The sequence below is a fragment of the Haliotis cracherodii genome, unplaced genomic scaffold (genome assembly GCF_022045235.1).
Source record: "Haliotis cracherodii isolate W230 unplaced genomic scaffold, xgHalCrac1.p SCAF_15, whole genome shotgun sequence".
NCBI lineage: Eukaryota > Metazoa > Mollusca > Gastropoda > Lepetellida > Haliotidae > Haliotis > Haliotis cracherodii.
In genome coordinates this window covers 15,982,294-16,007,768 of record NW_027266270.1, presented here as the reverse complement: position 1 = coordinate 16,007,768, position 25,475 = coordinate 15,982,294, and the positions used below count along the sequence as shown (strand labels likewise).

The 25,475-nt window shown below is 39.6% G+C and overlaps 1 protein-coding gene across 1 annotated transcript; it reads right to left on the bottom strand.

The window, feature by feature from the left end:
* Nucleotides 1-244: 244 nt before the first annotated feature.
* Nucleotides 245-24,769, bottom strand: LOC139462135 (uncharacterized). The gene is made up of 5 exons (XM_071243639.1): nucleotides 24,472-24,769; nucleotides 9,600-9,808; nucleotides 5,592-5,680; nucleotides 1,309-1,510; nucleotides 245-370 (listed from the first exon to the last, which is right to left on the bottom strand). The coding sequence occupies exons 1-5, from the start codon at nucleotides 24,767-24,769 to the stop codon at nucleotides 245-247; spliced, it is 924 nt and encodes a 307-aa protein (XP_071099740.1).
* Nucleotides 24,770-25,475: the final 706 nt, after the last annotated feature.

Here is a 25,475-nt window from a genome sequence, read left to right as displayed (position 1 = left end):
GCACTATGGTAGCACAACTAGTTCTCATTTATTTAGCGTAACACGTACTACTACAGAAAAACTAGTTTTTATTTAAGTTATTGTTGTCAAACATGAACTTCAGCGGCACAAGTCTTTTCATTTTTAAGTTTTACATGCAGCGATTTGTAGTGCACTATATCATGTACAAGGGTGACTACCGCACAACAAGTTCTGGAACATGAACCTCGTTCTTCCAAAGTAGAGAACTGGTATGGAAACTTCCTCAGACGTAGTCTATTTCAGCAGATCGGGCGTCTACCTCCTGCTCGAAGCCAAGGTAGTCAATCTGGGGAGGAGCGGGACCGGAACCGTAATCCAGAGTCCCCAATTCCTGGTCATCAATGTAAATCTGAAACGAAGGTTCTTGGCCATTAGGATTAGTGATAACGACTGTACGTTCAGTTTTTTGAAACTGACAATCATGTCTTCATATTTCACTGAACGTCACAATAAACGTCAAACGACACTGCGACCCCGTATGCCATCACAATGACACTGATGGACATCCATAGCATGGTATAAAGTGACTCTGTCCATATGACGTCTCTGTATGTCTTTACATTAATACTGCGATGCTGTTGGTCGTCATTGGGAGACGCCACTATCACGCTGTAAGACGACACTGAAGGATATTAGGCCGTTACTTTGACCAATGAAGGTCGTCACTTTTTGACGTCACCATAACAATGGAGTACTTTATGACGCCATTGTATGACGTTACTATGGCAGTTTGGGACGGCACTGTAGGACATGACTTTATGACATCGTAGGACGTCACAGAAACATTACGATCAAACATCGGCTTGTATACCAAGAGTCCGAAGTCCGGTTCTGACACATGCATACACACGAAATAACCTAAAGCCAATTCGCGAAAACAAATAGTTTGACTACACATCGCCTTATCTTGATCTTGTCCAGCCACGTCATATCAAAAGGTGGTACTTGTTGTTACCATGCTGCTCGGTATTAAGGGGATAAAACAAGGACTGGTAGGCACTGAGTCAGTATTCATGATGCACTGCGGTATGCTATCTCAATGGGCAAGCACAATAAAGCCGGCATACGTCTGGACTAGTACAAACAGCCACACACACATGCATTACTCAAGAAGTGACGTTGAAGCCTATTTCACGTCACCTGACCTCTATTTGATTTAATGGAGCATGTGCTTTACCTCTATTTAATGAAACAAAGCATGTACTATCCATGAATGTACATTATTTAATGGGTTTCAGAATGGCCTGAATAATTGGTGTGAGCAAAGACAGCGTTCATGTTACTTACCCGAAACAACGTGTCTTCCATAACGACGACGATGCGAAATAGCTTCCCTACTTCGAAAGGGAAGTAGGCGTAGTGGCCATCAGGTATCCACGTGTTGTTTATCAGCTGAGCTATGACAGTAATGTTGTGAAAACTGTAGAAGTTGAAGCGCACGTGTATATGTAGGGGCCGACCGAGGGGGCCGTGCAGGTCGACGTTGAAACTGTCACATGAAAAGAATTATTGTAGTAACACACACCTTATAACTTTTGATTGAGATATTCCATTCCGACAGAAAAGGTATATCATGCAACTCTTCACACGGAGACGAGTTTCATAACATGTATTTATTTGAGTACTCGGCCTTACTGAAAGAACGAGTAATATGTTTACCCATGTTAATAAAGTTCAAATTGTGTATGTTTGTTGTTATTAACCCAGTTGTGTTTTTTATTTGTTGTTTAACATGGAAATATGGCATCTTTAAACATCTCCATAATATGGGTCTTCGTGGCCGTATACCTGGTTTTATCAGATGGTTTTTAGAAGATAGAAATTTTAAAGTTCGAGTGTGCTCCACATTATCTTACATATATGGTGGTCCTCAGGGGCAGCATTTTATCAGTGCCACCTTTTAGCATAAACATCAACAGTCTTGCTAAAGTATTAAATCAAAATATTGATGATTCGTCATGTGAAGATGATTTTAATATATCATGCCGTAGTGCCAAGATGAATACAGTTAAAAGACAGTTACAAATATGTAGAAATAAAATACGCAAATGGTCTCTAGAAAACGGTTTTAAGTTTTCGAAAATGAAAACCTGTTGTGTCCATTTTTGCAACAAACAGAAATGACAGACAGATCCTGAATTGACTTTAAATAATATTCAAATAAAAGTGGTCAAATTATAAGTTATCTTCTATACCTCATATGCTATCTTAAAGCTTGATGTTTCAAAGCACTTCTTAAAGTGGTACCAAATGCTAAAAGGGGTGGAGACAGAGAAACAGGTCTGTATATCTGTATCTATAGAACTTTGATCAGGTCTAACTTGACTATAATTGCTTTATTTATGGTTCAGCTCGTTAATGATATATCCGAGAACTCGACCCTATTCGCCATCAAGGACTTCGATTCCGTCTTTGGGCATTCAGGACATCGACATTGTGGAGGCAAATGGACCCTGTCTTAATCTGAGAGACGCATAGAACTTGCATTACCATATATCACTAAACTTCGCTCCAATCCATCTAATCCTACCTTTAACAACGTATTCCCTCCTCCATATCAGCATTTGTATAACAGAAGACCAAACTCAATTCTATCACTTGGCATTCGCATGCATTCCCATATCAAAGATACTGATTTAAATATTTCTGCTATTGCCGAACATAAAGTTAACAGCAATGCCTCTTTGGCAATCTAAACAACCTGATTTATTTAATTTACAACTGACAAAACTGAAGAAATCTGAAACTAATCAATTATTTTATCAACAAGTATTTCATCAACTGAAAAACCAATATCCCTCTCATACCAGTATTTACACAGATGGATCAAAAGATGGTGAGAATGTATCAGCTGCAGCGTTGACTCACAATATTATTGTACTATGTCCATACAACTAACTTATGGAAGCTCGATTTTTACGGCAGAAGCTCAGGCTATACTGTTAGCTTTGCAATATATTGAAAAGCCTTTAAAAGCAGTTTTATCATATTTTCTGATAGTTTATCCTCTTTTCAGGCAATGAAAAACTGAAAACTGGATCATCCTTTCTTAGCTGAAATTTTATGGTGTCATCTCAATTTATCCTTAGCTGAAAAAGATATCATGTTTTCTGAGCTGCCCAGTCATGTTGGCATCAGTTGCAATTGTTAAGCAGATGCATCGGAAAAAGCCGCTCTTAATAAACCAACTTCAAACACAAACTTCCAATATTCCATCAGAGAATATGTGAATCATCATTGGCAACAAATTTGGAATACCAAGAATATGAATAATCTCCATGTCATCAAATCACTGATTTGAGGTCACACACATTCTGGTTAAAATCGCCATGATGAAGTTCCGCATTGACCACAGTTATTACACGGATTCATTTCTGTTGAAGGGTGAAGATCCACATTTTTGAATCCCTTGCCACAGCCCAATTACTCAATTTGCTTGAATGTATTAATTTTGCACGTGTTAGACAAAGTATCTATGATAATGTTCATACCTTATCTGCACATTTTATCACAGCTTCTAACATCTTGATTTTAGCTTATTTAAAAGAAACAAAACTTTATGATAAAGTATATTTTTTTATCTCAATAGTCAGGTTTTTTGCCTTTGAATGTGATACAGATTTTAGTGATTTTCATCTTTTATTGTGTTGATTTATATGTGCCTGAAAATAATCAGCGACAGGGACTATTTTGTTTTAACGTGGGTTGGCGCAAGGGTACACGTCTATGTGCGCTCGTGCGTGACTCTCTCCACTCTGTCGGCTGCACTGGTGAGGTGAGGTGAAATGGGGTTTAACGTCGCGTCCAAGATTATTGCACTTATATAGCGACGTGCATGCACGTGTGTGTGTGTGTGTGGCTGCTTGTACTAGTCCGGACTGATGACGATTTACAGTGCTAGCTCACTGAGATACCATGCCACAGTTTAACATGAATACCCCACTCAGACACAGTATACTGACTCCGAGCTGACCAGTCCTTGTTTTAGCCCCTTAATGCCGAGCGCCAGACGGGGTAACAACAAGTACCATCTTTTAACGTCTTTTGGTATGACGCGGTCGGGGATCGAACCCCGGACCTTCCGCTCTCCGGGCGGACGCTCTACCACTAGATCACGGAGGCGGTCGGCTGCATTGGACGCGACCAACTACCGAACCAACACTTAAACTAAAGGATTTTGCAGGTTTATTTCTTAGTGAGTTATTTTGTACACTTTAATTGAGGAACTTTATGTCGTGTAATATACTGTTTTTATGTCAGTTAAATAAAACTGACCTATTCCTCCAACACCGTGTTGTTTCATTATTTACATGTGCTTGAGACCGTTGGAGATGTTAAATTAAACTAAAGATTTTTTTCGCCGCGAATATTTAATGTTAAAATCACTTATCAGAAACTTGTCTCATTTGTGTGTTTGGCCTTTGGGACAAATCCGGGTTTCGTAGTTCCCATGTTCGCCTTTTGTTCGTCTTGATTTGGATTTATGGTGTGTCAGCACCACATGTCTGAGGCCAACGTCCCCTTGGGCTTAGCCCCACATCAAGTTGACAATTAGTGGTATATCAATTAGATTCCACCTCTCATATCACTTGCATTTGCTTCAGACAAAAAGGCGGCGCCCAGTAAAGACGATCTGATCGATGATCAAGACATATGTTGCAATAAAACGAGTCTTACCTCGCAAACTGCATCAAATCGCGTGAGCACCTTGATTAAAAACATGAAAAGATGTGGAAAATATTTGTAATCGCCAAATGGACGGTACACATCTTTTGCAAATCCTGCAGTCGACCGAAAATCTGCACGTTAAAATCCATTATTTTTACGAACCGGATGTCGCTTTCGTTGCGCGATTTTCATTGGACTGTGCATAGACTCGTTAATCTAGCCAACATATAACTCCATAATTGCAGCCGAGTTCGGCAAGGTTGGAGACTGGACTTGTACTGGCAGTTAACTCCCTTGCCTCGGGAAGACGTGTTGAACTATGTTCTAAGGGGTAAAACATTAATGGAGCTACACAATAAAGATAGTAGCTTGGATAAAACACCTTCACTGACAGGCGGTTGTAATGTGCCGTAATATCCCAGTTCATTGCCACAGTCTCGAATTTTGTGATGACTCCAGTTTTACGAGTCTCCCGCTTGTTGAATATTTATGTGCCTCTTTTCATCTGTTAGTGTGTTATAAAATTTTAATTTATGATATACATGGGTCGTACAATCAGCTGGTAATAATCGTCTCTTAGTTTTTTTAAACGTGTTTTGTTTATTTGTAATGGCATTACTACCAGAATAATATGCATACGTAACAGAATGGCAACATGTCATATCACACAATGTCACGTAATAATATACCAGTATATAAAAATAACAAGAACTATATTTTATCACTGTACATCATTCTGAAAGTATTGAAACATATCTTGATAATAATTATCATCAATTGTGTCCGTGTGTAACTGAATTAGTAGTAAGATGCCTACGTTACCAAAGTCATACGTAAATGTTCCTGAAAGGAAATTAGTTTCATTAATGTCAAATACATTCGGTATCTAATTGGATACTCACACATACTCACTGGTTGGTATGCCGGTCCAGGTTATGCGATCCCCTATCCCCAATGGACATGGTATATCACGGAAAACGTTGTTTCCATTCTGAAATTATTAAGGACATCGCGATCATCACGCCGTACGTGTAGCACCAGATGTTTAGTAGCTGAAATCCATGCAATATCAACAGCTGACAGCCTTATATGATATGTTTGTTGTTTAACGCCACACTTAGCAATATTCCGACTATATGACGGCGGCCTGTAAATAATCGAGTCTGGACCAGACAATACAGTGATTGAGCATCAATCTACGCAAGTTACCGGGCCCGACCACCCGATCACGTTTGCCGTTTGGCGAGAGAAAATTGTTTATTTTTGTCTCACCTCTTTGAACATACAAATTAAAACCATTTATATTAATAAACATTTCATGTACAATGGCAGTCCAAAAGGGGATATGAGAGACAGTATAATGTGGACATAGTTTCATATCGATAAAGTAAACTATTTTATATAAACTGATGTCCAAAAGTCCGTTGTTTCATTACTTAATAAAATAAACCACAGTGGAGAAATATCTCGCACAAATACAACAAAAATATTTTCGATGATATAAGCTTGAGACAGTGTAAATTAAAATAAAAACGTTGTTTGCATTCTAAAAAGTCAATTCAGGTGCATAACAAGCCATCCATCCATCCAACCATGCATACACGCACACACACAGAGAACCAAGTTTTATCATCAAGTATTGACAGCCTTTTCTTTACGGATTCCATGAATACAGCTGAGTGCAAATCTACCTGTTATAGATCTACAGGAGAGCCTGCACGAGCGATCCTGCACGTTTGCTGTTTCATTCCTTCTCGGCCTTCGGTCTCAAAGAGTTGTTTGGACAATGAATATGCATAAATTTCGCTTAATGTCCTGTACATGACGATACACGTAAGCAGAAAGGGAATTCCCCCGACTGTAATACTGTAATTCCGCAGTAATAAAAGTAGTCCGCCCCAGTGGGCATGGCTTGATTCTTTACATTCATTGTGAAATGAATACAATAACACGTGACCAATTCAGCTAATCAGAATGCAGGAATTACAATGAACACAAAAATTTAATTATACCAACTTTAATGGCAAATGGCCTAAATCTGCCAACCCAGGATTTTCTTATTCTTTTTGACCAAATAAACACTTATTTTCATGATGCCGTGTTTTGTTTCACGTGCTTGGAATAACGCCTGTCAATCCTCTCTTTAATCAGACAATATTCCAACCTATTTCCTCTCTGACTGGACAGGGGCGGTGGGGTAGCCTGGTGGTTAAAGTGTTTGCGCGTTACGCCGAATGCCCGAGTTCGAATTCCCACATGGGTACAATATGTGAAGCCCATTTCTGGTGTCCCCTGCCGTGGTATTGCTGGAATATTGCTAAAAGCGACGTAAAACCATACTCACTCACTCTGACTGGTCAGTTGGAGGTGTTACACAACACCCCTAGATATACATGTAATCGGCATGCTGTTTTGAACACTATTCGTTGCACTAAATCCACTCAGTCCTCAAATTGCTGAGACATACAGCAAGCGATTAATGTACATGCAGTTTCGAGATAGTCACATGTGTCACTCCGCCATGTTCAAAATACTTCGCCTGAAGACATGGAGAGACTCGGATGCTTAATCAACAATTTCCTCCACCATGAAGTGAACCTCTAAGTGCTCATAGAACCAGAGACAGAGATATTTACATTTGTCAGTTATTTCGAAGTCCACAAGAGAACTCGGAAGTGAATAACTTTAGGTTGTTGAGTTCAAATCTCCATTTAACACCATAGGCAGTTACAAGAGCAAACATCTTTTGTGGAGATTGTTCATTCCGGGCTAACCACACAATGTCATCTGAAACCAATGGATTAATAATGTGTTGTTTTCAATGGTTATCCACAGTTCAGAGCATTGATTTCATCTGCCAGATCATTTACATACACGGGGAATAAGGTAGGGACAAGGGACAGCCTTGCTTAACATTAAAACACATTTGTGACGTCATTCTATTGTTTGAACGCTCCATTAATTTTCAGGAATGGAGAGTTGCTTGTCAACTGTACATTATCTTGCAGCAGCAACTGAATTGTTCAAATATTTTCAACTACAGAATATTTTGTCAAAGTGTAAAAGTAGGGATGAGTTTTAAGTAGGGAATATCCTCGTTACTCTCCATTCCTTAAAAATAATAGGCCTCGGCCCCTACGGGGCCTCTGCTCCATTATTTTTAAGGAATGGAGAGTTACTCGGACATTCCCCTCTACATAAAGTCTTGGGGTTATTGATGTTGAATGAGCTTGTCATTTGATCATTAACTCTCACAGAACACTGCACTTCATATAGACTTGATAGAGCAATATATCTTGTCGGAAATACCCACTCTGCATACGTTTATCCAAAAAGGCAATCTTGGTTTGTTTTAAATCGATGAACCCTACAAATGTACTCTGTTTAGAAAGGTTTCTGCAAGGTATGGTTCTGTAAAGGATGTTAATATTCTCAAGGCGGATCCATCCTGAGTCCATTCTCTTCTTCGTACAGCAAGTTACTATCTGCTAACCACAATTCTTTAGAATTTTCGCAATACATCTTGCAAGGAGCATATACGAGTGTTATCCCCCTGAACGTTGAGGGTTCAGTGCTACCTAGTTTGCTGATCGGTATTATCATGCCTATTCTCCAATACTATGGAGTAATACCATTTTCAAAAGTAAATATTTTGTACAATAAATTCATGCAATTCTTATTTTTATAGCCGCAGCTGGTATTTCATCAATGTGATCGATTCGTGACCCTACCCAGAGCTTCTGGTTCTGTTAATTTTGTTTGATTGTCACCATTATCTATCCTGTACATTGTATTTTCCAGAACGGAAAATTCACGCTTCACAAAATGTAAGATCGGCTGAATCAAATTTGCCTTCCACCTCTTCAGAATATCCTTGTCCTTGACGGTCAACGATATCCATAGGGATTAATGTACTTCGTTCATTTACTATACCTAGTTTCCGAATGTATGCTGTCCTGTTTCTGCAAGTTTATTTAGTACTTCTTCTTTGTGTATTTGATGACGACCTTCTTGTAAAGTTTATCAAACTTATTTCTGATTACTTGAAACTCACCATTGAGTCGATGCTTCATACAACTTGTCTCCCTGCCCTAAACACATATTTTTTACCACAAGGTCTGATCCCAGTATGGCTTGTATTGCACTTATGAGTTGTGAGATTGTGAGACTGGTTTACGGGGACTTCACTATCCAACTCATCAGTTACCTAACCCACTTTAGGAAGTACAGACATTGTTTCATCTTGTAAAATGTGTCAAGAGCTGCTGTTTTGAGTGCCAGTAACTGTTGTGTTGCTGCCATTATCACACTGAAGGTCTTGAGGGAAGTTGTCTAGGTTAAAGCCATTCAAAGATGGCTAACTGTCCACCCTGTTGTTAGGTTTTCAAACTCCGCATAGACAACAACTTCCATTTTAGCAATTTATGACCTGTGATAGTTGAAGGCCCTACAGATGTATGTTCGTTGATTGCTTCATGCTTTGAAAAGGGATAATGGTGCATGAGAGACTATCGCATAGTCTATGGCAGATTTCCCTTGGGGATCAAATATGTATTATCGCTGTGTCCATTGTGCCACTGTAACATACATAGACTGCAGTCTATTAGAAACTCAATAAGGTGAGTTTTCTGAATAGTCAATTACATCCAAAGGCTCTATATGATCAATGTTTTTTTTTAGCTCTTTAGGGTCATTTTATTATCTGTGTATAGTGTTCGATAGTTAGCTATGTCTTTCAGATTCCTGTTCAGACTAAAGGACGCTGACTTTCTATTCTTTACTTGCAAGTTAACTACCTCAATGTCAGCATTATCCATGTCTGACTGGCGTGGATAGTGAATAGATTGACATTAATTCGAAGTATAAAAAGCGACCGGCTCGTAATGTGACACAAGGCAAAAGTGACGTACCAAATCTTTCCATCGGTTTCTGACACACTCCCCGGGGATGCCCTGCCACTGCCCCGAGGCGGTACAGACGCTGCTGTTAGTCACACCACGGCAAAAGGTATAGTCGGCGTCGCAGGTGTAGTGAGCGACATCTCCCTCTCCACGAGTGGCGGCGTGGACAGCACCGTTGACGATGGATGTAGGAGGGCTGCAGCGCATCTCACGGTTTACTGAAATTCAAAACGGTGATTGTCAAAGCTCGCAATAGTCAACAGAAGTTTATATTTCGATTTTGCTATGAGAGGAAGGTTGTTTTTATGGTGTTTTGTGATAGGACAGTGAATATGACTAAACAGATGTAGCGCATTATTAGAATTGTGTGGTGCTTAAAATCGTTCTTCTTGACAAAAGTAACTAATGATAGGGAACTCAGCACTGTCTTCTTATTTTGGTGGTGGTGCAGCAGTAAAAGCGTTCTCCCGTCACCCCCAAGAACAGGGTTCTATTCCGCGCATGGGAATAACATGTGCAGCTGATTGTTTTGTGTTCCCGCTGTAATATTGCCGGAATATTGCTTAATGTGGCGTAAACCATATACACTCATTCAGCTAGAGTTCTCAAGTGAGCTACATCACTGTGAACTACTCCATGCCAGTAGCAATCGTATCGATATTGTTCAACTTAATTTTAGAAGCAAACGTTGATATATGGAAATGTTTTGAACGGAATGACAAACTGAAATAAAATTTCCACGTACTAGTATAAACGTCACATCGGATAAGCACTGATTGACTGTGATGTTGGTGGTTAGTCAATACCAATAGAGACTAATTGATAAAAAATGATATCATATTTTTGTAAATTAAAATGATTATTTGCTTTGTTTTTTTTCATATTCGGCCTATCCGAAACCGCTCAAACTTAGAGGAAGACCGTCGATGATGTGAAGGTCACGGAGTATGTCACAACTGCGATGGAGACAAGTTTGGTTTAGTGACGAGTTACGTTTTATGCTTCGACGTGCGGATGCTAGGCGTCGTGTTTTCAGGCGCCCCGGGGAACGTTATGCAGGGAACTGCATACAGGAATTGAACAGATGTTGTGGTGGTAGTGTGATGATGCAGGCAGCCGTCTCCAACAATTGTAGAACAGACTTGGTCCAAGTTCTGGGGAATTTAACGGCACAACGTTACACGGATGAGATTCCTCTACCACACGGCTTTCCCATTATGCCCGACCTCACACGACAAGATTGACACTAGACTAAGTCCTGACATGGCCCTCCAGGACCCCAGATTTAAACCCAATCGAACATTTGTGGGATGCACTGTATCAACGACTGCGAGCACGTCAACAACAACAACCACAGAACCTCCTACAGCTGGCACAAGCACTGCAGGCAGAGTGGGTGAACATTCCCCAGGCTACAATTCGGGATCTTATTGCTTCCGTGGGATGACGATGCCAGTCAGTTTTTGGACTCTAATGGTGACCGTACAATATATTGAGAACAGATGATTTCCACCTTGAAAATGTCTTTGCAAAAGCTGCAGCACAGGCCACAGAACATTGTCCACACAACGTTGAGAAGTCAAGTTGCGTTTAATGACAATGAGATCACTCGCAACGTGTGCATAATTGCACCGCAAACCATCACACTGCCTCCTCCAAAATGGTCACGCTCAAGCGTCAGCAAATCTCTCGTTCCTTTCAATCAATAAAGCAATCACAGACTTGTCTGCGACCTTCCTGATGACAAAGCTGAACACCACGATGGTGAAGGTGCATGACGTTACCGCGATAAGGTCGACGACATAGTACCGAAGTTCCCCGGCCCTCAAACGCCGAATCACTGTCATGGCATGGATGTGGCTGCTGTGGTTTCTATGTAGCGATCGCTAAGGTGCTGACGGCGAATCAAGCGGTTCTGACGCGTCGTGGTTTCGTGACGTCGCCCTCGTCGGTTCCTGTCACGGACGCTACCTGTAGTTGACGTGACAAAAGTCGGCCAGTCGTCATTTTGTGCAATGTTTTCGACATGAAACCAGCCCGTAACATTCCAAGAGTTTCGTTCCTCTCTTCTAACGCCAAGCGTGGCATGGCCTTTGATGTGTCCACATTCAAGGAATGCACGTGCAAAACGACATAACCTCATAACGTCATAGCGTCAAGATGTGCGTTTGTGTTCATGTCCGTTTCCAAACATATCGAATGAGATTCGAACCCGAGCGGGGACATTATTGTGTTTGGTTATCCCATCCCCTAATACCCAGAACAGTTTTCTTTGCTTTTAGTTGTCATTGAAAATAATAATAATCCAATTTGTCTGTCAGTTTAGTTGAAGTTGGTCGACACAAAGGTAGATGGATGACAGTGTCCATCTCAGATATTTTGTTGACTTTCCTAAGTCATACGAATATCGTATATTTCTATTTTCTCAATGACATTTTAGGGTCACCTGGATTCTAAATATTGTGCATCATGAATCTGATCCCTTTTGCTTGATCAGTAATGATAAGATTTGACTTGTCTCCTCAGCTCTTCTTAAAACGTCATATTCTCTACTCAACGAAGTATTAAACATCCTTCAATCACCAAACGCTCTCAGAATGGATGCATTCTGACACTCATAATTACTTCAAAGAGTGAGTGAGACGATTTTACTTGGAATGTCGCAACCTTTAGGAATATTCAAGCAATATCAAGGCGGGGAAACCGGAAATGGGCTTCACACATTTTACCTCTTTGGCGTGACGAGTGGGCGCTTTAACCACTTACCTATCTCCTCGCCCCTAAAATACTCCATTTTTTTCTAATTTTCATCCATACTTATAGGTTCGTCTTATCTGTGAGCGGTTGCCTCATCTAAAATTGGCATATCTATTCTATCGAGGATATCTCGAATAATTCCATTATGGTCTTTCTTTGACGAATATAAGGAGGCATAAAATTCTCTTTGTTTGTCCAAGATCAATTTTACTTCTATTATTTCTTTTCGATCGTCGGTACTGCTACGTAATTACTTGCGTTCCAAAGTCTAAGAAAGACAGACACCGCTTAAACAAATGGCGCCCAATATCTCTGTACAAAATAATGTGCACTTGTATTACTAACAGAATTGTGGAGACTACACGTGTTCGTACAGGAAATCAGATTGGTTTTACACCAGGCAGGAGCACAAGGGATAATATTAGGATGCTAAATGATTTGATCTATGAATCAAGGAAACAAAATAAGCATGGGCTACTGATTTTAATTGATTTTGAAGAAGCTTTTGATACTGTATTGAAAGATTTTATAATGTTAATATTGTATCGGTCCTGTTCTTCGAAAATGGATCATTTTGATAAGAAACTCTAACTTATGTGAAATTTAAAGTGGACATTTATCCACATCTTTACAAAATGAAAGAGGCTGCAGGCAGGGTGACCCTCTCACTCCATATATATTCCTATTTGTGTCTGAAAGTTTAAGAAATGTGATTAGAAAACAACCAAACGTATCAGGGGGATACATAAAAACAATACTGAAAATATACTTGGACAGTATGCTGATGATACCGAATTATATTTAGATGGAACAGAATCAAGCCACAAAGATGCTTCAGATACTCTTGACTTATTTAAAGATATATCGGGCTATCAAGATTAATGTAGATAAGACTAAGGCAATTTGGATTGGCACAATGACAAATGCAATGTTGGGTTATATGAAAATAAACAGTTAGATTGGCATACTGGCAATGTGGACGTACTAGGGATTACCGTATGGGCCTTTAGATCATTAACACAAGAACAATACTTAAAAATGTTAAAAAAAACCCTGGCGATCTGGAGGAAACTTGACATTAATTTGTAAAATTGCGGTTATCAAAACACTTGCATTGTTAACAACAGTGCATATTTTTACACCATTACCGAATCCGCCAGAAAGTTTCATTAAAACGGTAAATGACAAACCTGATAAAATAAAGAGGATAAATTTAATTAAGAAAGTGGCTTACGGATGATAGATCCAAATGCTTTTAATTACTCTTTAAAACTGTCATTGCTGAAACGAGCTATCAATAAAAATATCATACTTTCCATTTACACAAATTTTTAATAAAGGAGCTCGTAATAACATGCACTTTCATGTCGATACCCCATTTTGGAGAGACGTTTTATATACTTGGGCAAAGTTCTTCAATAAGCATGAAATATCTAATGTGTATGATCTTGAGGACACAGTTATGGAACCTCTGTGGCTTAATACTCACTTTGAAGATTCTGACTCCGTCATAAAAAGTTGGCTGAATATGAGTGAGTGAGTGAGTGAGTGAGTTTAACATTAACATTATTCCAGTTATACCACGGCGTGTCAGCTTAACGTGGGAGGAAAGCCCGAAGTGATGCAGGTCTCAGACGTTTACCACTTCGGTGAAACCCACGAGCACAGGTATGGTGCTGACATACCTAGAAACATAATTGGGGCGAACCGGGATTCGAACCCACAATCATAGGTTTTTGGCGTGCCCAAGGGACGCAACTCTGCACAACGAATCGCGGCGTCTTAGACGACTGGGCCACCCGTGCCCCCGGGTGAATATGAAGATAAATCAAACTAAAGATATATATAGGATAACTACGATATTAAGGTACGTTTTTAGATTATAACAAAGTGTTGATGAACATTTCTTCATCATGGAGGACACTTTTAGGAAACGCCCACAGTTTGAACCTCTACAATTTAGGTGTTCCAAGAGCATGTATGGCACTACTATTAATATAAAATCAAAGTAAAGGAGAAAGATATTTTTATGATGTCTTATCTAAAACTGGTAACGTACCCCATGTATTCTGTAAATTGCAAAGACAACTAACAGAGCCTTTGGTTTGAAAGAATATGTTTAATCAATATAACAAAATGTACAAGATACACAGAATAAATTAGCAAGTTTTAGCAAAAACATATTTGTATATACTCAACAACAAAAGTTCCTATGACACCAATATTTTAGTATATATTTTTCGAGCAAGTAAAGTTTGGTTTTCAATATTGTAGTATATGTATGGAATCAAGTCACAAAAACGCAACTGCCACAGAAAAGCATGCATTCCATGCAAAAGTTGACTTTTATGCAAGCCCCATGAATTTCACTACCCAAGAATGGGTATAAAAAAAAATGTGCGTTAACGGGATTCCATATGCATTGTTTAGCATCATGCTGACAACAACCACTCAGAAAAACAACAAAATTACGCAACACAGTCAAGATTAATTGCTGTTTGATGTTCGGGGTCATATATATATATATATATATATATATATATATATATATATATATATATATATATATATATATATATTGACAGTAGCGGGCATTAAAAATCATTTGGGAAAACTGAGAGCGACATCGAGTCAGGCTATAACTGATGCAGGCTTTGAGTGAGTGAGTGAGTTGGGTTTAACGCCGCTTTAACATTATTCCAGTTATATCACGGCGTGTCAACTTAATGTGGGAGGAAAGCCCGAAGTGATGCAGGTCTCAGACGTTTACCACTTCGGTGAGACCCACGAGCACGGGTATGGTGCTGACATACCTAGAAACATAATCAGGGCGAACCGGGATTCGAACCCACAATCATAGGTTTCTGGCGTGCCCAAGGGACACAATTCTGCACAGCGAATCGCGGCGCCTTAGACGACTGGGCCACCCGTGCCCCCTGCAGGCTTTGAACCCAGACAGATCATGTATATGTCAGGTCACCGAAATGAAGCGGCCATTCGAAGCGAAAACAGAGAATGTTCGACTTACAAAAAGAAATCACTGAGCTCCATACTGTCGTGTATTGCTTCGGGAAATCCAGCCGCGGCACCTCAAGCGGTAATCCCCGTCATCAGCAGTCGTAGTATGACTCAAACACACACCCAAAGTTCACAGAACATTAATATCAATCCATTTCAGCATCAGCCGGGTCTGGATTTCTTTCCAACGCTAACTTTACTAGGTGCAACTTTTATTTCAAGCGAATGACATTGCCGTAGCCGCTATTTTCTGCCGTTTGTAAAACCAAGGGATGTCACTCCAAATGGAATGTTTGGGGGAAAGGACGTCACGACTCTCCGCGTATCTTTAGATGATAAAATTTTGATTGTTTTGTTATGATTTATGTATCTGTCAGTCTTAGGATTGAAGTTGTATATATTGACGTTGATCAGCTGATGGAATATGCTCACGTGAGGCACTGTCTTCATCAGCTGATGAACGTCAACAAATACACTTTCAACCCTTAAATAAACAAGCATGACACGAATTGTTCTGCTTACCAACATATCGGACAAGGAATATGTCTCAATAACACAGTTTCCATCTATTTTCATCCTGCAGAGTAATGGTATCCAAAAGTAAATACCTAAATCCTTTATCGTCAGTGATATTTGCTTTCAACTGAAAATCAATCTTACTGCAATTATATGTAATGCGACAAACACTATATTTCTATTGCCGACAGTATTGCTTTTGTATCTACTGTATAGAAGGTTACTTAACGCGAAGTGCAACAAAACAACCTCGTGCGGTCATTCAGTTGGTCGTGATCGATAGAAATGTTTCTCGTAAAGAAACCAAAATAAGATGTTCGTAATTGTTGATGAAGATTGGTGTCTTATCGACAGTCTGCAAGTAAATCAAAACACTGATCTATAGTCCGACACTAAGTAAGGTTCCCGCATATTATTATTGGAGAGTTTATAATATTTTCCTAATTGACTAAAGAAACAGCGAGATTTCACTATTTACCAGGCAACGTATTACATATTGTCAAAAGGAATTGGTAATATCAATACACTCTTCAGATATGTTGAGAAGTACATGTAAAAACTGGTTGTCACGCCTTTGTTAAACACCCATTTATTAGACATCGATTTGTTACAACCCGAGTGTGATTCACTGGATGAGAGTCAAACTTGGAATAGGTTTGAAAGATTCTGTTGAGACCGATCATAACAAGATATAATTATATTAAATGTAACACATTTTGAGAATAATTATACAACTCATTTTTAAAACCGCACTTAGAATAATATGTCAATCTGAACAATAACACGCAGTGAGAAAAGTCCAGCAAATCAATTTTCAAACAGTTAAGCAATAACAAACTAACACACATGGGCATTTCTAATTATCAGTAGCACCTTTGTTATGTGGTAGCAGGGACCGTGTAAATTTATTTGTAAAGGTTGTCCGTGGCAGAAAATTGTTGAAGTGACAGTAACATGTCGCATGTTGTTGGCAGTAACGAGTGATTAGAGTTATCTGTCCCTGGTTGTTGTTTACGAACATTGCAGGCGTGATCGTTTGAGACGTTTCGGGATGGGAGAGTTTCCAGAAGACTGTGTCCCTACATCAGAGCGACAAGAGGGCGATTCGTGACTTTCTTCAACCTGACCTGTGTCTTATCTTCTTGCTAAGTGCGGATTAAATATCTAGTTGAAAACACCGACATCATGCCAGCTTCCAACACTACCCTAGATTCAAGAATGGAGACACTGTTTCAAAACAATTCTGAACGTTTCTTGAGTGCACTTTCATTACTTCTGACCGCCTCCGTGGTCTATTGGTAGAGCGTCCGTCCGGAGAGCGAAAGGTCCGGGGTTCGATCCCGGGCCGCGTCATACAAAAAGACGTTAAAAGATTGCACTTGTTGTTACCCTGTCTGGCGCTCGGCATTAAGGGGCTAAAACAAGGACTGGTCGGCCCGGAGTCAGTATACTGTGTGTGAGTGGGGTATTCATGTTAAACTGCGGCATAGTATCTCAGTGAGCTAGCACTATAAATCGGCATCAGTCCGGACTAGTACAAGCAGCCACACACACGCATACACGTGCAAGCACGTCGCTATATAAGTGCAATAATCTTGGACGCGACGTTAAACCCAATTTCACCTCACCTCACCTTCATTACTTCTAGGGTCAGTTACTTATTGCTGCTCATCCTACTGCTAATCAAATAACGCCAGATGTCCTGTACATTTTTGGCGTCAAACATAATATTATGGTATAGAAATGAAAAAATATTTAAATGTTGTACATGTTCATTAAGAGTGTTGTGATTCGCATCCAACAATCATAATTCTCTTATATATTTATCATAAAATGTTCAGAAGCAAAAAAAGACCAAACAAAATTCAAATCCTCTTCTGTTAAGAGCTGTATACAATTGATGAATTGGTAGTTTGCAGATGGTCCAATAAGTTCAGAATGCTGAGTGTCGATCACAGGCAGGAAATTTTTGTTATATGTGAGGAAGTTCGGTTCAAATAAAAAAATCTTTTGCAATATCGTCTCGTCTTGAAACTAATTGTCTTTATCATGAACACGAATGTGAATGGTTCTAGGTGTTGTGGTTCTTGAAGACGAAATGTTTGAACATTATGATGACCTTATATAATGAAACATACATGTCAGAGTTCAGCTTCGTCAGTCTGACCGTTACAGCGAAGATGTTTCAGAGCAGTTAGGAAGAGTGAGTGAGTGAGTATGGTTTTACGCCGCTTTTAGCAATATTCCAGCAATATCACGCCGGGGGACACCAGAAATAGGCTTCACACATTGTACCCATGTCGGAAATCGAACCCGTGTCTTCGGCGTGACGAGCGAACGCTTTAACCACTAGACTACCCGACCGCCCAGAGCAGTTAAGAATTTGAGTGGAACTAAGAGGATGATCAATAAGCCAAAGATCAATATTAAAGGGTCAAATAAAAGTCACAATTTAAAATATCGCACGACATACGTTGAGTTCCACCACTATATTTTATGTCTTGGCTGTCTTATTGAAAAAAAACCCGGATTCGAACAAGTTTGATCAATTGTAGAAAAAATGTTTGCCTGAGGTGATGTTTGGTGATTAAGATGCATTTTAACTGATTACAAACACCCACCTTCCACCCTTTTAAATTGTGAAAATTAAAACCTTGTGTCCAAATGTTTTAAAAGAGATTTTGGCGCTGAAATCAGTTGCTCTTGTTGTCCCGTGGAACATGTTCTTCGAAAATGCTATTGATATGTTAAGTAGATTATGAGAAGTAGAGATAAGAATAAGGGCAAACGGATGGGCGGATGTTGGACGAAGACCCATATGCATGATGTCATCTCTCATTGAGTTGTCAAGTTGTATTGTTTGTTTGTTTGTTGTTTAACGCCGAAGTCAGCAATATTCCAGCTACATGACGGCGGTCTGTGAAAAATTTATTCTGGACCAGACAATTCAGAGATTGACATCATGTGCATCGATCCACGTAATTGGGATACGAAGACATGCATCAACCAAGTCAGCGAGTCTGACCACCCGATCCTGTTAGTCGCCTCTTACGACAAGCATAGTCGCCTTTTACGGCAAGCATTGGTTGCTGAAGACCTATTCTACCCCGGATTTTCACGGGTTAACGGCAACAGGTAGGCCTGGACAATTTCTCTTGGAGTCATCACTGACTTTCAGTGATCCATTCATCTAATTTTCACCGCTATTTTGCCTCTTACGCAAATTTCGGTGGATAATCGAGACTGGTTATTCTCCTCAGATTTGGGCAGATATTGTTTGACATGTGTTATTCATCCCAGCTATTTATTGTTAACGGCAGGGTATATGGAGACACCGAGAGAATATACATATTATGGTCAGTAGGGCTGAGAAGTGAATGATTACTTTATCTGTTCTCCAGATCTTTTTCAAAACATTGCCATGTTTAACATTGGAGATCGTATAGTGTCCGATCATTTATCATTAGAATTGACGTGTAAAATCTCAAACATGAACAACCAAAATGATGAGCCAATATCTGGTTATTTCAAAGAAAAGATTGTTTGGAATAAATCGCTTTGTGAAACGTTTTTGAGGTGAGGTGAAATGGGGTTTAACGTCGCCTCCAAGATTAGTGCACTTATATATCGACGACACGTTTTTGAACGGCCTGCAGGAAAGAATGGTGTCTTGTAATCAACTACGTTTGAGTAAACTGGATTTTAACATAGATTGGGAAAGAAATGATTTCGTCCATGTTATCTCAGAGTCTGCAAATTGTATGAGGAAAAGATCTTGGATAATGTACTATCAACATACCAAGGCACCATTAAGTGACGAATGTAAGATTGCTAGACGAGATGCTTGAAAAGCATTGAGAACATTAATCTAGACGTACTGATTCTAATAGAAATATCTATTGCAAAATGAGAAATCAATACAAATCCTGCTGTAGGAAATATATATCTTACTTGTGTAAATTTAGACCAAACAATCTAAGTGATACTATCCATTTTCGCTCTACGTTTTGGAAACAAATACGTTCATTAAAAAACAGTCAAATAGAAAAGATAGTATCTCAAAGGCTGAATGGCTTATTCATTTTATGAAAGTTTTTTTCAAATGACACTGTTCTCAATACGAACAGTGATGTGTTTGACGATATTCTGGATGGATGTTTCCTCTTTATGTTATACTGATGTTGACAAACATATTTTTGAATCATCTATATCGCAGTATGAAATTCCGGACACTATAATGCATATAAAAAGTGGAAAAGCTGCTAGTCCTGACAATATTGTGGTTAAAAAGATAAAATGTTCCAAATTTTAGATGATACATTTTCTTCAAAAATGTTTCAATAGGATGTGTGACAGTGGTATATTCCCCAGAAGCTGGTCTTGTTCAGTAATTATTCCAATACACAAGAAAGGAATTTTTAACAACCAAGACAATTATAGGGGAATATCTTTAATGAGTATTCTTGGAAAGATTATTTCATCAGTACTTAATTCCAGGATTACGATTGGGCGAACATGCGAGATAAGATTCCCGAAACTCAAGCTGGTTTTAGAAAAAATATTCAACGTCAGATCATATATTCACATTATATGCAATAATCCAAAATTTTATCACGTCGTAAACACAAAGTGTAAGTAGCCTTTGTCGATTTTATAAAAAAGCTTTTGACCCCGTTGATCGATATATACCATGGTACTGTTTAAAAAACACTGGTCACCAGGGAAAATGTACTCTATATTAAAAGCTATGTATTCAAATATCAAATCATGTGTACGATGTAGTGACGATTTAACCGATTTCTTTGACTGCCCTGTTGGCTTACGATAAGGAAGTATTTTGAGCCCGATATTTTTCTCTTTTTGATTAGTGAATTGTATTATGAAATTTTGGCTGAGGGTAAACACGGTATTGAAATGTAATAGAAATTTTGATGCGTCGTTTTGACGATGATGTCATTTTAGTATCAGATACTGTTTTTGGACTAATAAAACAACGTAGCAATTCAGCATGTTACACCAAAGAGTGGAGACTATCAGTTTACTACGTAGTATACGATATAATAAATATTGTCATTTGCACAAGAGGGAGTCAGGTAGCACTGAATGAAAGATGTTTTTTCGATGGTAAATGCGTAAATGTTGTGACTCATTATACATAAACTGACGTCAAAAGAAACTTTACCAACTGAAAGTATAAATTTCAGACAAAGTATAAATTCTAAATAAAGTCTATCTAAAACATAACCTAAATACAACAATAGTGTATGCAGAAAATGTTAATCGTCTGTTACATGTTTGCGAGATAACACGCGAAAAAGTGAAAAACACGTGCACCACGGACAACTGCAAATGCACGTGCGGGTAGGAGTATAAAACGATTGCAACGGCAAGTCAGACATCCACAGTGATAAAAAAACACAAAAGAAATGCCACGACTTGGGTATGGTACAGATGGGAGCCACCCACGCCCATATTGCACGAACGTTCGGTTGCTCCCGTGTTGCCGTTACCAACTTGATGCATCGTTATAGACAGACAGGGCGGATCGCTGACATGCCAAGAACAGGCAGACCCAGGGTGACCACGCCCCATGATGACCGGTACTTTCGTACCTTGCATCTCCGAAATCGCTTCCTGACAGTGACGTCATCGGCGACAAATGCCACAGGGTTAGTCGACAGACAGTGGCCCGGAGACTTAGGGCTCATGGAATCAGGGCTTTAAGACAACGTAACATCGTCGTCTTCGATTGAGATGGGCCCGGACTGTACGACGTACATGTAAGGCCTCCGGCCCAAAAACAAAAGGATTACATACAAGTAATTTTACATATTTCGATATATACTAACGTTTAACAATTTGTTTCAGAGAGAAATTGCATTTTTGACATGTATAGCCAGGTTTAATAAGACAGGAGCATCTTTTGAAGAGAGAAGAGATGTGATGTTAATTCCGGGACACTTTTCTTGAAGTCGTACAGCATCAAGTTGTATAGTTTCCGAAAGATACACAGTGAACTAAAATGAAAGAGCAAGGTAGGACAAGGGTCTTTTTTGCCAACAGGAAATGTCAAATTTTGAAGTCACGGAAATATCATTTGTATGAACATTATCACATGTTTAAACCGCTGACTTTTTGTTTCTTTCCTTTCTTACGCTTGCAAGCTGGGGGCATGATGATATACATGAGCATGGCGTGAAAATGAGTGAAAAAGGGCGCTTTGTCCAGCTTCACAAGATAACTTGAGTTCTCTGAGCAAGTCCGTGACCCAAGATTTTTACCATGGGTTTGTACAGGTTTTAATCTATTAAAACAGCTTAAGTCAAAGACTTGCTCATGCTCATATGTTAGATAAACGCTTCCTAACAACTTCTAACATTAGTATTATTGACATTTTAGCTTTTCTCATTCATTTGTGGTCCAAAACATGAAATTGTTGAAATAAAGTCCAGTTGTCATTCATTTAAGGATTGACTGTGTATTTTTTTCGGTTCATTGAGGTATGAATCGAAAAACCCATGTGCAAACTGTATGAATCCGCGTAGCGGATTCTTACAAAAGTTTGCACATTGCAAGTTGAAAACCCATGTGCAAACTGTATGAATCCGCGTAGCGGATTCTTACAAAAGTTTGCACATTGGTTTTTCGATTCATACCTCAATGAACCGAAAAAAATACACAGTCAATGCTTATAATTAAATTCGACAACGTAAAACATGTTTTATCTACAATAGTTTAACCCAAAACAGTTGCATACATCAAAACAGACAAAAATGACGGCATTGATGAACATTCCAGGTGTAGGAATACATACAGTGGCGTGACATGAATCAGGTGATCGTTTAATTTATGCACATAACTTGACACGCCTACACAGTCAGTAGCTAATCAACGGAGAGTGGGATTAAAACAATGTTCATTTGACCTGTCAATTAAGGCAAGAGGCGAAAAGACTTGCAACAGTCAGACTGTAACGAACCGGAATAAATATGTCCGAGAGAAGGCGGCTGTTTCAAATAACATGGTCAGTTACTGCGTGATTCAAACATTACTTCTCTGATTACGGTAAAGCAGTTGGAGAAATGCTAGTTAGAAATGAAACGCGAAGACATGAAAGTTGAACCGAGGCGAGCGGGAAAATAACTGGCGAGCGAGCCTGCACGTTTGCTGTTTCATTCATTCTCGGCCTTCGGTTTCAAAGGGTAGTCTGGACAATGAATATGCATGAAAGTCGCTAAATGTCCTGTGTATGACGATACACGTGAGCAGAAAGGGAATTCCCTCGACTGTAATATTGGGATTCCCCGACATTCCGCAGTAATAAAAGTAGTGCGCAGCGGTGGGCGTGGCTTAATTTTTTACATTCATTGGGAAATGAATGCAATAACACGTGACCAATTCAGCTAATCAGAATGCAGGAATTTCCATGAACACAACGAAAATTTAATTATATGAACATAACGTTTTTGTGATTTATTATGTGATCACTGCAAATAGTACAACTGCTACATACTAGCTGGGATTCGTGCCTGTGTGACAGAAAAGGGTGCATCTGAGTGATAATTGCCAGGGAGAATACATCTATGACGTACACCAGCAATCTAGTGACCAAGTCTACTCTAGTTGTATGTCTGAATGAATGTTGGTGCAAATACCAGGTCGGAAGACAATGCCTTGTGGCACATGATGTGTTGTGGTAGATGGATGCAAGGATACTTTAGATTGTGTATTGTTTCTCTGTACTACTGGTAGTGTTCACTTCAGTTCACGAGGAAACAAACACACATATGATGCTGTATGCACATTACTGGGTCCACATAGCCATAAACGCTACTCTACGAACCATTGCATTAAGTTGTGGACAGACTAGGTCCAATGCTGTGCATTGTCCGTGTAGGATTTCTTGAATTTACAGGATGTGATAGCCCCAGCGTATTCTGCTGAATAGGCAAGAAAAAGATCCTGGACTAGCTTAAGTTTTCCAAAAATTACCAATATGCCATGGCACAATTAAGAGAACACGGGGAGCCATCAGTATATAGTGTGAGGTCCTATGAGAAGTTGTTTTAGGTAAAGGTATTAGGTAAATGTTTCGAACTCCAGGAACAGATGTTTAACTGTGGGGCACGTTCAGATGTACTTATAATGTCTTTAACTCGTTTCCATCCACTACGAGTGAGTGAATGAGTTTGGTTTTACGCCGCTTTTAGCAATATTCCAGCAATATCAGAAATGGGCTTCACACATTGTACCCATGTCGGGATTCGAACCCGGGTCTTCGGCGTGACGAGCGAACGCTTTAACCACTAGGCTACCCGACCGCCCCTCCATCCACTACGAGATGTACGGGACAGAGAAGCAATTATCACTGTGACATTCACAATCATCTCTTGGACGGTGGTGTAGCTGTTAAAATTATTGCTTGTAACGCCTCTCGTGTCTGATACCCTACATGCGTACACTTTCTGAGTCCCCCGATATTGCTAAAATGTTGCTAAAGGCGGCATACATCCATACTCGTTCAGTCACTAACACTCATCTCTACAACAAATAACTACAAATTCTATCTTAAAGCTTGAATTTATACTACCTCCAAAGAGGATGTCGTTGAAGTCCTGATCAAAGCTATGTGGTGTGATATCCGCTGGGTGGTACTGTCGGAAGAGGGTACATATATAGGTTCCCTGGTCTTGGGTGTACCAGGAACACGCGTCCCTCGCAAGACACAAAACGGCGCAAGTGATTTCGGATGGAGCATGGAGAGTTTGTAACTTGGTTACGCCAGGAAGTCCAGGCAGTTCAATGTTGGTCATGAATGACGAGAGTTCTACCGAAACCGCGCTGGGAAGAAGCAGAGCAACGCCACACACGAACCACCTCAGCATCATTGTCCAAATGGTTTGTATACGTCACGTTATAAATATAACACCTTCATGTGGTATATCCTGATGATCGTTATCTATATATGACTCTCCTCGGCTATGATTTTTCAAATAGCCAACATTCACCCGAAAAGAAACTTCAGATGCTATGGTTCTTCGGGATAATGGCGCTCTACGGTTTTGACTTTCCCGTGGTGCCTTCAATGCATTTCCTTTTATTCGTTTTTAAATGTCTCCTTCACACTATTACACTACCTTTCCAGCTCCGTAGGTGGTACTGATCATCTATGTATTAACTCACCAACAATACTCAGTATTCCCCACAGCCGTATGTACGTCAAACAATAGACATTTTTCTCGGAGGCGTAGGCATATGATGATCACACATGGTCAAACACTCTTACTCGGATCTATTTTGCATGATGTTGCAATGTTTTAAACGTTCTCACTCTTCTACAGGACCACAATGTTCTTCTCTTTGCTGCCAAAGGGCTCTCCGTGTAGAATGTATTTTAGGCTAAAGAATACCGCAATGCTCATTACACATCGACAAGATCCTCAACGTCTTCTCTTTTCTGTCATAGTGCTGTGGATATAGTATGTATTTTATACTTCACTACGCCACAATGCTCATCTTTCCTCCACAGTCCCTCAACAAATTTTCTCTTTGAGACAAGATTCTCAAGATCCCTGCATATAAAGCGTTTTCTAT